General features: G+C 49.9%; 1 protein-coding gene across 1 annotated transcript in view; it reads left to right on the top strand.

The window, feature by feature from the left end:
- The first annotated feature begins 6,778 nt into the window (after nt 1–6,778).
- The window catches only part of Stk32c (serine/threonine kinase 32C), an 84,988-nt gene continuing 75,393 nt past the window's right edge, over nt 6,779–16,373 (top strand). The window contains exon 1 of the mRNA XM_059250242.1: nt 6,779–7,043. Coding sequence (XP_059106225.1) covers nt 6,779–7,043 — 265 coding nt within the window. The remainder of the gene's footprint in view (nt 7,044–16,373) is intronic.

Here is a 16,373-nt window from a genome sequence, read left to right on the forward strand (position 1 = left end):
CTCAGGTCATCAGTGAGTTCCAAGTACTTTTACCAGCTGAGCCACATTGCCTGCCCCTTCGTGATTTCATAAAATGATTTGTTTTATTTTGATATCATTTGTAATGTTCTGCTTTGTAGATTTATGTTTTCCCACCCTTTTACTCCCATTGGGTTTACATCCTTCTTTCTTTGAAGGCTCCTCCTCTTCCTCCTTTCTTTCTTCACACCCATCCTGTCTTCCCTTGACTATAACTCCCCACCTCTGCTCCATTGGCTTCTAGAAGTGATTTTTTTAAAAGTATATAATATCTTCTTCAAATTTATTGTCTTCTTGTCAGCTGACAAGTTAAATTGTGTCTGCTTATTAAGATCTGTATGCATTGTTGAGTAACATATTCTTGTCTCACCCATGTCCATCTCATGCCCCTGTGTGAACTGCAAGATACTCTACTCCATCTTCCCCACAGAGCTGATCCTTTAACGGGCAGAGGCTAGTCGTGTGTGCCCACTTGCCTGGGGGTAGCTCAAGCAAACCCTAATGTAGGTGTGTCTGGAAAGGCATCATGTGGTTGTTGCTGACTTTAGGCACAGGAAGTTATACCAGGCTTTTGTTTTTAGGCCACCAACCAGCTCCCAAATGATGACAGAGACTTATTAGTTTTGAATGCTCATACCAACTTAGGCTCATTTCTGGCTAGCTCTTTTAACCTAAATTAACCTGTTTCTCTTTATCTACATTTTGGCCTCAGGACTTTTTACTTCTTTCTTCTCTTTTCTTTCTTTTTTTCTCTTTCTTTCTTTCTTTCTTTCTTTCTTTCTTTCTTTCTTTCTTTCTTTCTTTCTTTCTTTCTTCTTTCTTTCCTTCTCTCTCTCTCTCTCTCTCTCTCTCTCTCTCTCTCTCTCTGTCTCTCTCTCTCTCTCTCTCTCTCTTCCTTCCTTCCTTCCTTCCCTCTTTTTTCTCTTCTTTTTCTTTCTGTATGTCTTACTTTCACTGCTTCTCATGTCTGTCTGTCTGTCTGGCAGCTGCTGGGCTTCTTGCCCCCGGGTGTGACCTCTCTTGTTCTCTCATTTCTCTTCTCTGTCGAGCCTAGATTTCTCCTCCTATTTATTCTCTCTGCCAGTCACTCAGCATATCCTTTCTCTGCCTAGCTACTGGCCATTCAGCTCTCCATTAGACCAATCAGGTGCCTTAGGCAGGCAAGGTGAAACAAATGTAATACATCTTTATAATTGAACACACATCCTTACCTCATTAAACAAATGCAGCATAAACAAATGTAACACATCTTTGACCAGTTAAAATAATATTCCACAACGGGAAATGGTCCTTGCTAATCTGGATGGGCTCAACGTTCTGAGACTGATGGTTAGAGATGTGGACTATGAAGGTGCTTGGGGTAGGGGGGACAGGTGAAAACACATGCCTAGAAACGGGAGGAAATGCTTCCCCAAAGTAATACAGTAGACACCCGGAGGGAATAGTGTCCTGCTGTTGGGTGAAAAGTATAATGCAGAGTGAGAACTTTGGATGTTTAGCTGAGATTTTTCTAGCAGAGCATTACAGGTGTTTGGGCTGGTTTCTCACTGTCCCTTGTAAAGGTAGAGGGAAGAAAGGGAAGACAGATAGGATCTGTTAAGTGAAAACAAGTTAGCACGGAATTATATGGGAGCTTGCTGGCCTATCCAGGTCACAAAAGTTATTCAAACTAGGAAATCCACTGTGGGGAAAATACATCCTAAATGGTGGCTGAAGTGATCAAACTGAGGGAGGAGCAGAGACGGGGTGTTCGGGATGGTCTTCAGAGTGCTTTTCTGCTGTAACTAGGAGATTCACTAGGCCTTAAAGAACGTTCTGTCAGCAGAAATGCCCTCAGCTTGACTAGAATGGACAGATTCAGGACAGAGTGCAGGGAAGCTGCTGGACTTCCACGATTCTGCAAGCAGAAAATGGACTGCCATTATTTTCCTGAAAATGTGTGCACACTTCAAGACAGAGGGAAACTGTAGCGTGAATCCTAATTGGTCTTAATAGTAAAACCCAGAGTCAGATATCAGGGTAAATGCTGAAAGATCAGAGAGACAAAAGAGCAAGCCACAGCCACATCTCACCTCACCAACTCCTCAGCTTGAAGGGGGGTTGAGCTCCTGTCTCCTCCCGCCTTATATTCCTTTCTCAGTCCAGCCTTATCACTTCCTGTCTTCACCCCCAAGTACTGGGATTAAAAGCGTGAGCCTCCACCACCTGACTCTGCTTCTCTTTTAGACAGGCTCAATCTCGTGTAGCCCAAGTTGGCCTTAAACTCCTGATCTTCCTGTTTCCTCCTCCCAAGTGCTTTGATTAAAGGTGTGTGGCACCACTGCCTGGCCTCTATGGTTAACTAGTGGCTTAGCTCCTCATTCCGATCTACAGGAAAGTTTTATTTGTTAGAGCACAAACAAAATATCACCACAGAAAACACCCTCTGGACCATGCAGGGGCTTCAGGGGTCTCTCCAGGCCTAGAGAGTGGAGCATGGAGCTGCAGAGAAGTCTTGTCAGGCCTAGGTTTTTCCTACTAGGTTTCATCTTACTTGGGCCTGGTGGTTCCTTCATCCCTTATTTCTTCCCTGGGATGGAAGTGTCTACCTCTTACCCATCCTGCTCTTGCAGCATGGAAGCAGATAACTTGTTTTCTAGCTGCTGGGACCCCAGGTAGAGAGCGGATTTGAGTGTATCCAAACATCCTCAGAAGAGCCTTAAAGAGAGGGCAATGTGCACACACACACACACACACACACACACACACACACACACACTCCCTGGCTTTCCCATCTTGGCAAAGCACTTGTCACACACTGTGGTATAAGTTTAGCAGTTTGGTGAGACAGCAAAACCAGCACCTATTTCTTCATAATTTCACAGGCAAGATTTATTCTTATCACCGATCTTAGCAGTCTCAATCCAGGATTGTTTATTTCCTTCCTAAGTGAGGCACTTTCCCCCTTTATTTACAGGAAGGGCTTTATACCTTCTCCTGGGCGTATGTCCAAATCCTAATGTCACTTTCACATTTACTCTTTGGGGCCAGTGTGAAGTAAAGTAAGGGTTACTTAACTATGAGTACCAGATATCACCACAGTGAATCTAATAATGAAGAGGGGGCACTAAGTGGGGAAAAAAAAAGTGGTTTAGCTAGGCTAGCTCAGCACTCGCCTGCCCCTACTTCCTCAGAGCTGGGATTACTAGTGTGCAACATCCTACCTCGCTTTTGACATGAGTTCTGGGGGAATCTCGCTGAGGTCCTTATGCTTGTGCTGTGAGCACATTACTGACTGAATTATCCTCTCAGCCTCTGTAGCTAAGATTTTTGGACAGCAATTTACCCAGGATAACTGGAGCTGCTGAAAGCGAAAATGTGTGTGGATGGAGGGGAGGGGCTATGTGCCTGATTTAGATGAGGAGATTCGAGACATCTGAGCTGAAAATACTCAGGTGGGATTTGGGACTTGGCGTTTATGTTGAGACTCCTGAAGATATTAGGGAGCTTGGGAACCCCCTACTGGCCTTCCAGCTCACTTTTTAATTATGGTTGGCTCAAACTCCAGCCTCTTGGTGGGGAATTAGGTGCAACGTACATCTCGGTGCAGCATTTCCTGTCTGTTTATGCTGTAAGCCCTTCATTAGCCTGGTTCTTACTGTCTGATCTACACACCTCTGGACCCTGAGCTATGGCTGGAAGCCTGGCTCACCCAGTTTTCAGTCAGATATTTTGTCATTGTGACAAATATCTGAGTGTTCTAGTTAGTTTTGACTCTCAATTTGACAGTCCAGCGTCCTCTGAGAAGGGAATCTGAGTTGAGGGATTTCTTGGATAAAATCGGCTTGAGGGCATGTCTGTAGAGGACTGTCATTCGTAATTGACATAGCAGGACCTAGCCCACTGTGGGCAGCACCATCCCTAGACAGGTGATCCTGGGCTGTATAAGAAAGCTTGTGGGGCTGGAGAGATGGCTCAGAGGTTAAGAACACTGGCTGTTCTTCCAGAGGTCCTGAGTTCAATTCGCAGCACCCACATGGTGGCTTACAACCATCTGTAATGAGATCTGGCTCCCTCTTCTGGCCTGCAGGGATGCATGCAGACAGAACATTGTATACATAATAAATAAATAAATCTTAAAAAAAGAAAAAGAAAAAGAAAAAAAGAAAGCTTGTGAGTGAGCCACGAAGAAACATTCCTCTGTGGTGTCCGATTCTGAGTTCCCTGGATGACGGGTTGTGACCTGTGAACTGAAATAAACCCTTTCTCCCCTAAGTTGCTTTTGGTTAGAGTGTCTTATCACAATAGCAGAATGAAATCAGAACAGTGGTGATGCAGGGATGCTCCTCTTGTGGTGAGCAGGGGGCAGAGCCAGCACATCTGTGCTGGTGGGCTTCCTCCTCCTTCCCCTTTATCCCACTCAGGACTCTACCCTGTGGATTTGTGTGGCCCACATTCAGGGTGGACCTTCCCCTTCAGCTGTGGTACCACATGTCAGTCCTCTCTGGAAATGCCATCCAGGACACACACAGAAGTGTGCTTTATTAGCCTCTTAGGTGTCTTAAGTATTAATCATAATATTTGGACCGTCAGAGACATCAACATTGCCCCTCTTAATTCACTCTCTACTTATTTTTTGAGACAAGGTCTCTCACTAAACCCAGAACTCACTCAATTTAGCTAGACTGGTTGGCCAGCAAGTCCCAGAGAGCCTCCTGTTTTGGCTTTCCCATGCTAGAACTACAGACTCATGCTGTCTGGCTGGGAATGGAACTCATGCTTCTGTGGCAGGCAAGTGAGTGTTGGGAGTGGAACTCATTATGTGAGTGCTGGGGATGGAACTCTTGCTTCTGTGGCAGACAAGCTCTCTTCCCAGCCTCTCTCCCATTAGTATTTTGTCTGGGAAACTCTCTTCCTTCTGTTCCCTCTGTCTCTTGTGGTGGTGGTGGGGGGGGGGCGCGGGCGCGGGGATGACAGAACTGTAGATTTTATTTCTTTCCTGCCATTTGCAGAGGTCTGGGGAGGGAAAGGCTGCCACTATTTGGGTCAAGGCCCTCGGGGAATTCTGATGTACAGGGTGGCTTGGTTGGCCTCCACTCTCTTCCCCACAATGAAAGCTGAGGAGCTCCTCTGAGCAGGGCATGCAGCAGGTGTGTGTAGGTCTAGGCAGTGGAAACAGTGCCGAGTGCAGAAAACAATAGACATCAGCCAGGATATATCCCACCGTCTCTGCCCTGGAGAGTTTACCTTGAGACTCCATGGAGACCTGTGGTAGATAGCCAGGCTGACCTTCAGCTATGCTACACAGTAAATCCTCCCTAAAACCTCCAAACAGCTGGTGCCTCCCTTGTACCTTGTCCTCTGTGTCATCCATTGTCTTAGCCAAGGAAGAAAAGGAGGGGGCTCCTGTTTAGCAGGGGGTGGGGAGGTGAGGGGATTGTAAACCAATGGGGTTCTAGCTCCTAAAATGTTGACCCAGAAGAGAGTCAGGTCACCTGTACTTAGATTTTTCCAGCCAAGAAAGCTGGGAGGCCTTACTGCATTTCCAAAAGAAGAACCTGCCATGACTGAAGGAATGATGCTGTAGACATTATGCTGAGGGAGGTCACCTTTAATTCACAGAAGGAAGGCCACCCCAGACTTCCAGGTGGTGGAGAGAAGGGCTATCTTTGTGACCAGGCTTTAGGGCAGGACAGAAGCAGGCAGACTTCCAAAAGTTAGACCAGCGAGTAACACTGGTCTAAGTGACCAGGCCTTAGATGCCGGAAGCCAAGTATCTCGACCTTGTGAAGGAGCAGAGACAAGAGAGGCTAAACTGCGCTCCAGGCTTTCCAATGTGCAGCTAAGAACCTAGGGGAATCTTGGGGCAGACACAGGACTCTGGACGACTTGTGCTCCTCGCCAGGACTATGGCGCGAAACTGCACTAGGGGACTCTATTCGGTGTCCAATGAGCCATACTAGGAGAGGTCAGAATTAGACTAGGGTACAGCACACCTAGGTTTCAGGACACGAGCGTCTGTGTGTATGCGCGCTCTCGTAGCCAGAGTCCGCGCTGGGCGGAGCTTGCGTGCCAGATACCGCCTGCTCCCACCCTCGTCGAGCGTCGAGATCCCGCGCCTCCTGTGGCCTCGGAGAGGGATAACACCCTGCTGCCACTGCAGGGCAGCGCAGCCACTTCCTGCGACCCCCATTATGTGCACAGCGCAAAGCCACGGCCTTAAGTTTGAGGTTTCTAAGGATTGAGTGACAGAAATCTGCACGCAACCTTTTCTACAAAGTCAGCGGAGGTTGGAAAGCCCAGGGGATTCCCGATTGCTCGCCGGTCACAGCATTCCTGCAGGGCCCCCAAAAGTCTCCGTTGCCCAGTGAAGCAAAGAATTCTTGTCCCTGGCCTTTCCGGCGCTTCAGGATAGAAGGAAGGAGACTGACATCTGTTCGCTCTCGCTTTCATCCCCGCTGCCTTTTCGGTGCAAGGGTTTTCGAGCCCACGTGAACCAGACCCTTCTCCACCGGTAACCCACGCTGAGCGCGTTGTTCTGAATCCAATACCTGCCCCGCCCTGGCCCCGCCTGGCCCCGCCCAGGTTCCGGACTCCACCCCGAGTCCACCTCTCCGGCCCCGCCCCGCTGCTCACAATCCGCGGGTCGGCTGCCCCGGAGAGCCAGAGCTGATACTAGGCGTACTGCCCGCGCTGCCGGCCCCTAGCTCTGCTGCTCTTGCCCGGCCGGGCGGCGGGCCATGTTCCGGGCTGTGGCCGCTGCGCAAACCCAGGCCTGGCGATGAGGAGCGGCGCCGAGCGCAGGGGCAGCAGCGCCGCGGCGCCCCCGGGCTCGCCTCCTCCCGGTCGCGCGCGCCCCGCGGGCTCCGATGCGCCCCCCGCCCTGCCGCAGCCCGCAGCCAGCCAGCCCCGGGCCCGGGACGCCGGCGATGCCCGCGCGCAGCCGCGCCCCCTGTTTCAGTGGAGCAAGTGGAAGAAGAGGATGTCTATGTCGTCCATATCGGCAGCCAGCACGCGGAGGCCGGTGTTTGACGACAAGGAGGACGGTGAGTGAAACCGCCCACTGGGGACTCCCGGGGACAGCCGGGTACCCGGGCCCCGGAGACCTCGCGCACTATCGCAGGGCGGACGCGGAGGTGGCATTTCTCTGCGTTGGGACACAGTCGCCACCTGGGTGGGACCGCGTGGGGCGTCTGCGTTTCCGGAGAAACTATTAGACCACCCCTGAAGTCCCCATGTGCGTCCTGTTTCCAGTGACAGTGCAGCGGGCAGGGCAGGCTCTGGCTCGCCCTGCGAGGTGAGAGTGGGTGATCCGTGGAGGCTCCAGGCTCGGGCGCGACACCACCCGCTAAGGCACACCGCATGTTTTCAGTTTCCTTTACGGGTGGTGTGCAGGCTGCGTGGTTACTTTTAATTCCAGGAGGTGCTCGCTTAGTGTGCAGTTTGTGAAGTAAGGTGTCTGCCCTACAGGTGGCACAGGGGCCTGGGCCCTTCAGTTTGCCATGCACCGTGCAAGCCCAGAACATACACTGGATTGTGCTGCACAGCCTTTGTGCAGAGACCCGCCCTCGGGGGAACTCGGGTTCTGTGAAATCTTTCTGCAAGAATAGCTGTTGACCTGGAGGACCTGTGTCTCTTGAATAGCAGGGCAAGGTAGCCACTGGTGAGAAGCCGAGGATGAGAGGTGCCAGACTGCTGGCTTTGCAAGCACAACCTCTGGGGCCATGCTGGGTACAGGGACCTTTCACTTAGCACCTGCTGGATGTGGCTTTGGGGGAACTGTGATGGAATCACATGCAACATATAGCTTTTTTTTTTTTTTCTACAGATGCCATAAGGATAATTTTAAATGGTACAATCATGACACATTTGATGTTTTTTTGACATTTTCTTAAAATAGTTGAAATATGCATTTTCATTTGTAGGCAGCCTGCAGAGATATGATGGATTTTTTTTTTTTTTTTTTTTATAATTTTAGAACACAGCTCGGCACAGGAGCCCAGGCTACTTATTTCCAATAAATAATTTAAGCATTTAGGAAATTACAATAGTCAGAACCCAGGCCTGTGTTGGAGAGCATGTGGGGCTACATGCTGGCATTCCTTTCCAAAATGGGAGGCATGGGGTCAGGCCAGTGAGTTCCAGGCCTCTGCTGAGTATCGTCCGTGGGGGATGGGCATTCAAGTCTGTCTGCTTCAGGCACAGTGTGTTCTGAGGTGGCTGGTCACTGTGCTCTGAACTTGGGGACAGCAGGACTCACATGTTATGCGTTCGTTTGCAACGTCAGTATTCAGAGTTAAAAACAAACAAACAAACAAAAACCCTGCCCAGTTGGAAGGAGCAGATCAGTAAATGGGCTTACATCTGGTTTCTGGCTACAAGATGAGTGGTCTGGGAAACACATTTGATTTCAGTACTTGCTGGTGCCAGCCAAGGGCTGGCTACCCTTCCGTGTCTCTGCGTCATGTCTCCAAGGCAGCAGGGTGGAAACAGAGATTGATGTAGTACAAGGGCTGTGGTCGGTCGGTGGTGTAAGCCCACTGTTGCTTCCTCACAGTGTGCTGTCTCAGAACTCGAGGGTTCCCAGAGGGGCACGGGAGCAAGGTCAACTGTGGTGCTCGCTGTGACTTGGGAACCTAACCCCGTACGTGCTTGTGTTATGGTAGGATGGCAGAGGTCCTGACTGTTCCAGGCTTATGAAGATGATCCACTGATGTGGCTCGCCAGGCCTTGTTTTGTATGATGTATCACACTGGTGGTGCTCATCATTGGTGTGTGGCCCCGGATTGACATACCTCCAGAACTTAACTGGGTTTGGGTGGGTTTAAGAGACCAAGTGGAGTACTGGGCCTGGAGGCTGAGAATGTTCTCTGGGTGAGTGACCACTTGTCTGGGTCGTTAGCAGGGCACACATGGATTCAGGATATGGTGTTTCCTTCCGCAAAGTGCCTAGTGTGAAGGTGTTAGGTAGGATTCATTAACATAAAAGGGTGCAGCTAGGCAGAAGAGCAGCCTTTAGAGAGGGAGGAGGGCCTGGACTCCTGTGCCTAAGTCACTCCTTTCCCCTGATGTAGTGGGGCCTCAGAGGCGGTCGTGCTGTGCTGGTGACTTGCATGTACTGGAACTGTACAGTTGCCATGGTAATGTGAGACCTTCTGATGAATTTTTTTTTTTAGATTAAAACACCTAATTAATATATCAAATTTGCTCAGCAAAGGAGGGAAAAAAGGAAGAAAGTAGGAGGGCAATTTAACAAAGTAGCAGGTAAATTGCAACTAGAAGAGTCTAGGCGGGCCAAATAGGATCTCAGATGGCCTCTGTTCCTGTGAATAATCCCCGAACGCCAGTGTGCTGTTCCTCCCTAACAGGCATTTGGAGCAATGAAGAATGCCCTGCACTTCTTCCCCAACCAAGGGCTCCTTTTCCTTCCCCTTGGCCTTCGACCTCTGCTCTGACTTGTGCTAGAAATTCCTTTGGAGAGGAAGTTCCTGTCACTGCCTTGGTGCTCCTGTGATGCTGAGGGGTTCCAGCACCTTCCCGCTAGTGTGACCCTCTGGGACATTGGTCCATCCTAGCCCGGTGGCGGCGGCGGCGGCGGCGGCGGCGGCTGCGGCGGCGGCGGAGGAGGTTTGCCACCTTAGACTCAGTGTAGTGTCCCCCTAACAATAGGGAGTTCCTGAGAGCTGAGGAGGCTTGCTCCCACCCAGAACCCTGGACATGGGTAAGGGTGCCTCTCCAGGGCAGTAAGTCAGGGAGCACAGTGTAGGACAGGGACCCAGACACTTACAACACTGCTTTAAAATCAAAATTAAAAAAAAAAAACAAACCATTTTCTAATTATAGGTGCATCACAATGTATACGTTTGAAAAAGAAATTCTACTTGATGCCAAAGTGCATATTCAGCATGGTGAGGTCCCCAAGTGAACGCCTGGGTGTTGTCCTTGGGCTTTCTTCCAGGGATCTAGGAATAAATCACACCTACAGCTGTGTAGAAACACCTTTTTTTCTTTCCCATTTTGTACAGAAATGGGATCACGTTCTAGACACTGTTTTGTTGTAACCTGCTTTTTTATTTACCAACATGTCACCAACATCTAAGAGGTCCGAAGTATCGACTGGCTACTGGATTCACATCAGCAGTTCTCCACCTGGGTGGTGTATCACATTCAGTGGACACTCTTTTTTTTTTTTTTTTTTTTAATCAATCTGATTTTTTAAAATTTATTTATTCGTTTTATGTGCATTTTTGTCTTGCCTACAAAAGATGAGGGTGTCAGATCTCCTATCACTGGAATTATAGATAGTTGTGAGCTGCCATGTGGGTGCTGAGAATTGAACCTGGGTCTTCTGGAAGAGTAGCCTCTTAACTGCTGAGCCATGTCTCTATCCTTGAGTAGACACCCTTGAAAGATGCCAAGTCCCTTCCTGGAGAAGCTGAGGTTCAGCTTGAGGAGGTGGGCTGGCTCATGGTGAGATTCAGGTATCTCCTTTCCTTCCTTCCTTCCTTCCTTCCTTCCTTCCTTCCTTCCTTCCTTCCTTCCTTCCTTCCTTCCTTCCTTCCCTCCCTCCCTTCTTTTCTCCCTCCCTTTCTTCCTAGACAGAGTTTCTCTGTGTAGCCCTGGCTGTCCTGGAACTTGCTCTATGGACGAGGCTGGCCTACCTCTCCCTCCTGAGTACTGGGATTAAAGGTGTGTGCTACCACGGCCTGCCTAGGCATCTCCTTCCTTAAGTCCTTGGGACTCTGAGAAGCAGTCAGGGTATGTTCCTGTGTAGAGGTGACTGCTCTGTTTACTTGATTTCCTACTGGAGGACATTTTTGAAATATCATGAACTGCATGGCCATGAGTGCCTTTGCATGCTCATCTCTGTTTGACACTGTCCACTTAGGAAGAATTTCCAGGAATGCCGTAGCTATGTTCCAACAGGTATCCAGGGCTGGCTCACTTGGATAGGGATGGAGGCTCTGTCTGAAAGACAGCAGACAGCTGTCATACACATACTATGGCACACATGTGGAAGTCAGAGGACAACTTGAGGGAGTTGGTTCTCTCCTGACATGTGCATCCCAGGGTTCAAACTCAGGCTGGTCAGTTCAGAATTTTCTTAGGTTGAACACGTTGAAGGTGTTTGTAGGCTCAGAGTCTCGGTCTTCCTGTCTGTCAGTAACATTTCATTGTTGGGCTGTGGCGGGGGCATTTTGACTGGCTCTGCTTCACATGGTTAATGCTGGCTGAAGAGACTGCTGGTTCAAACATTCCTTTGCCAAGCGTTGGTTGTAATCCCAGCACTTAGAACTCTGAGGCAGGAGGATCAGGAGTTTGAGACCAGGCTGGGCTATGTAGTGAGGTTGTTTAACGGAGAACAGACCAACCAACCAACGTCTACTCATCTTGAATATGGGTACTTTTGAGACCCTTGCTTGTCTTAGTAGTGTTCTGGTGACTTCGGTTGGGTGTCCTGGGAGGTATTTTGTGCCACCTGCAACCCATGGCTCTAGTTATATGGTGACACTTGCTTCTCTTTTGTTATTACCCAGAGTTCAGGAAGCAGAGAGTAAGGGGCTGAGCCCCAGGCTGCTGGCCCCTACTCAAGCTCTTCTGTGTTTCATAGTGTCTATTTGGCCCAGTTTACTAAGAGATCTTGTCAAGGCAGCTGAAGCCTTGAGAGGGGTGTGTGTGTGTGTGTGTGTGTGTGTGTGTGTGTGTGGTTGGCTAGAGGACAGCGTTAGGTGGTGTTCTTCAGTCATTACCCACCTTTCGTTTTGTTTGTTTTTGAGACAGGGTCTCTCACTGGCCTGCAGCCTGCCAGGTAGGCTACGCTGGTTGGCCAGTGAGCTCCAGGGATCCTCCTGTCTCTGCCTTCCCAGTGTTGGTAAGAGTGTCATCACACCTGGCTTTTAAAACGTGTGCTCTGGAGCTCGAACTCAGGCCATCGTGCTTGAGTGAACTGTCTCCCCAGCCCTTCACCTCTGACTCTGGGGTGAGGGAGAGGAGGAGGACTTTGTGTAGCTCGGGCCTGGCTCGTTAGCGATTCTCTCTCTCCCCAACCTTGGAGAGGCTTTGGTGTCCAGAAGCCTTTGGCTGCAGATAATGAGGCACTTCCCTGGTTGTAGCCGTGTCTGAGTGGCCCCCAGGTGTGGGTAGGACCTGGGGTCAGGTTGAGAAGGAGGGCATGTGGTCTTGGCCAGGAGTTCCTCTCTTGGTCACTGTTTGCTGCTTCTCTGGCTGTTCGTGCTTGAGTTCCTGGGTTCCAGGTACAGTGCGTTGGCCCTGGAGGATCCTTGGATGGCTGTGGAGCCCAGTGCTCCTTGTCCTTCTGGCAAATGAGGCCCCTCTAGAGTGGACTTGGGACCCACTGTCAGGCGTTTTTATGTAACAAATGTCATCTCTGTGTGTCTATCCATCTGGTTGTGCAGTTTACAATGCTAAAAATAAGCCAGTGTTTTGTTTAAAAATTTAGCCACCCAGTTTTCAGTTGAGAAGCAATGCAGGCAGCATTGGAAGTCTTTTTTTTTTTTTTTTCCCGGGGCTTCTCTCTGCTGATGAGATGGAAATGCTGAGGGGGTCCTGAGGGAGGCCAAGCTGTGGGAAAGGATTGCTTCCAAATAGTTGGATTGGATAGCTCACATAGATTCTTAAAGCATCTTTGGTGCCTACATGCCCCTGGGGCATTGCTTCGAAATAGTTGGCTTGGATAGCTCACATAGATTCTTAAAGCATCTTTGGTGCCTACATGCCCCTGGGGGAGGGGTTTAAAGACACAGATTTTGGTTCATGGGGGTCTAGAAGCCTGACAGGTTTATCTCCAGCCAGATCCCACGATATGTCACTGGTCCCTGGACACAGTTCAAATAGCAAGAACTTCAAGTATGCAGTGAGTTTACAGCAGGTATATTGTTGAGGACGGGGAGCTGGTAAGGCCTGCATGCCCTGGGCCCTAATGAGCTATGGGTGTCGAGGCAGACGCCTGCTTGGCTTTGCTGGATGCTGGCTGGACAGGAGACTCCCAGCTGTGACTACTGGCACTTCTCACTGAACGGCTGTGTGTTCCCACTGTCACTAGAACCTCGAGTCAGTGTGTTATTTACATGTTGCCCCTTGCAGGCTTGCAGGCCACTCCTTTCCCATGTGTAACCAAACCATGGCTGGCACACTATGCTCATGTGGTCCATTTGTTCGGCAGCCCAACAGTTTGCCTCTGGGTTGGGCCTTAGCATTTGCTCAGTATTCCCACTCTAGGCATGGCCACTGAGGGGTAGCTGTCCTATTGGTCAGTGTGCCTTGTTTTGCAGATGTAGCTACAGGAGGGATGTGTGTTCCCACCAGCCTCCAAACCAGTGAGTGCTGGGGGGGGGGGGGGACTGTCCACACTGCCCTGGTCCTGATGCTGAGGCCTGGGGCCCTGTGGTCCTGGTCACGTTTCCTGTCTCGGGAGGATGCTCAGAGTTGCATTTGTGGTTCACTTTAGCCAAAAGGCTGGGTCCTCCACTCGCGTCATTCTTGCTTTCTAACTGGACTTTAACTTTGCATCTGAAAATATGATGAGCTGTGTTTCTGTGCCCCTCCCTCTGCTCTGTGCCAAAGTTCCGGGGCCACTGAGCTGTTACTGCTACCCTGGCACATGACATGGCCCTGGTCTTCTCAGCTGTCCCCCTTGGATTGGGTATGGTGCTGTCTCCCCAGGGTGAGCGGGCCATTCTGTCCCCAGAGCTCTCCCAAAGTGTCTCACTCTTGCTGGAGTCGGGCCCGTGCTTCTCTCCCACCTCAATCAGGCGGGGGCTCTGTATCTGTTCCTCTTTTCATCGCTGTAACAAAATACCTGACAAAAGCCACTAAGAAAGCATTTATTCTAGATCACGGTTTGAGGGCACAATCCATCATGGCAGGGAGGGCATGATGGCAGGCGTGTGAGGCAGCTGGTCACGTGGCATCTGCAGTCAGGAAGCAGGAAGAGATGAAGGCTGATGCTCAGCTGTCTCCCTTTTATGCTGTGCAGGGACATCAGCCCCTGGAATGGCGCCACCTGGAGTCAGGGTGGGTTTTCCCACCTCGGTTAACCAAATCCAGAAACTCTTTCACAGCCTCACCCGAAGTTTGTCTCTCCAGATTCTAGATCCTATCAAATCGTTGATATTAATCACCATCGTCCCACATGTTGAATAATAATAGTGATCAAAATTTAGGACAATGTGGAGGAAACTGTAATTAATGCAGTTTTGTTATTTTTAAAAACTAAAATAGATAGCAAATGACCATGGCACTTAGGGAAAAACTGCCTGCTTTATCACAAAGCTCATTTCCCATTGGCTGGAAACCTGATGTTTAAGAGAACCAAGGCAGTTACAGAGGTCTTCGTGGCTGGGAAATCAGCGCACGCCGGATGCTTGCCAGCCTGCCTGGGTCCAGCTATGAGGCAGGAGTTCCTCCTATCCCTGTCCCCCCAAACGTGACCTGGGAGCCCACGCTGATCTCCAGCATGTTTCCCAGCATACTCTGGCCCGCGTGGATTGTGTGAAACCCCAGCTCACTGTTATTTTGGTCCCGAAGCCAAGGAGATGCTGTAGGTGGGAGGCAGTGTCGCCCCCAATTTATTAAAAATAGGAACAGGCACATTCCATTTTTTCACAGTGATTTAAGAAGTTGACTTTGGAAAGGTTTCTGGGCTTTAAGAATTACCATATGACTCTTCATGCTTCGAATGCAGAGGGTTTCACTTGTGACCACAGCAAGAAGTAAATAGCATGTGTGTGGAGTTTCTCTGAGTTCGTCATGGGTGTCACCGGCACTTTCCAGCATTCATGTGTATGGTATTTTGTCATTGTTTTTGACATGAGGTCCCGAAGGTAGGAAAGGGCACATGGCAGCCTTGAGTGCCATCTTCTTGGCACCTCCGCTTTTCCCTAGGTGCCATTGTCACTTGCCATATCTAGCCTTGGAGCTACTACTTATGGTAAAACCATTCATGGCCCTTGACAGGACCCCATGGCATTGTGTCTCTCAAGGCAGACTCCCTTGGTGCTCTGGGGACCATCGTGCTGGTTATCTTTTCCTGATAAGATACCCCAAAACATTGTGACTTCAGAAATACCTTTATTGTTTCTTGTGGTGATTATGTGGCCAGGGAATTTGTGACATTCATGGAATCAGGCATCAAGGTGGCTGCCTCACTTGGGAGTCAGAACTCAAGAGTTGCTGCTGCTGCTGCTGCTAGTGTGTTAGGATATCCTGCTACTTATGGGTCACCTCAAGACCTAGTAGCCTTCCACTACACAGTGTAGCAGTTTCCTCAGGTGGCCTCCACAGCAGAGCTGCTCAGATCTCTCCCGAGACTTTGATATGTCCACTGGGATGCTGTTCTCTGAGGGTGGAGGGGCAATGGGATCTGCTTTTCAGCCTCAAGTCCCCACCAAATGAACTTCCAGTCTCTGAAGTCACACTGCCTTAGCCTCAGCCTTCTAGAAGCAAGGAACTAAGTGTGTACTAGGCAGGAGGGTGTGGGGCTGGGCTTGGCCTTCTGAAGGGAGCACCCAAGAACCCGAGGACACATTTGAACTTAGTTGCCCTCATGGTCTCAGGGTTCTCACTTCCCATAGTCCCTGTGGTGGGATATCAGGGCAGACATGGAAGATGCTTCTCAAGGGGCAGGCTTGATGGCAGAATCCCTTCTCCTGCATCTGCTGTGGAGGTCAGTTCCAGGTTCCACTTGGACCCAGGAAAGGAACTTGCAGGTGGGCTGAGGTTGCTGTGGGTCAAGGCTGGCTGTTGGCAAGAGTTAAACAGGGTCAGGGAGTAGCTGAGATGGGCTGGAAGCGCCATGGTTAGCACATCTACCCACAGTGACCTTCATTTAGAGAGCCTTCCCAATACCATACAAGGCTTCTCCTGGCAGTGTAGACCTGGCCCATGCATGGTGCCCATTTGGCCAAGGCTACTCAGCACACTCAATACCTCCTCCCCCAACCAGCTTGCATGCAGTACCTGAAGCACCAAGGCCTTTGGGGCAGTGTGTGTGTGTGTGTGTGAAAGAGGTAGGGGTGGGGAGTCACTGCTCAGCTGTGGCCCTGTCTCCATGTGGTTGTGGGGACTTTTCTGGAAACCGCTTAAAGACTCTGGATTCAGTTCCTGGGTGGCCTCTGTAGGATCTGCTCATGGCTGTCCATGGGTCTTGTTAGTTTTAGTTCCATTATTTTGCTTTTTCCTCCAATTTATTTATTTTTGTGTTTGTGTATAGGTGTGTAGTACGCGCATGAGTTCCTGTGGGTACATGTGCACATGTGTAGAGGCCAGAGATTAATGTTGAGTGTCTTCTGAGGCTCTCCACTTTATTTTTTGAGGTAGCATCTCTCACTCAGCTCGGAGCTCATAGGTTGGCTAGA

Source organism: Peromyscus eremicus, chromosome 1 (genome assembly GCF_949786415.1).
Source record: "Peromyscus eremicus chromosome 1, PerEre_H2_v1, whole genome shotgun sequence".
In the NCBI taxonomy this organism is placed as follows: domain Eukaryota; kingdom Metazoa; phylum Chordata; class Mammalia; order Rodentia; family Cricetidae; genus Peromyscus; species Peromyscus eremicus.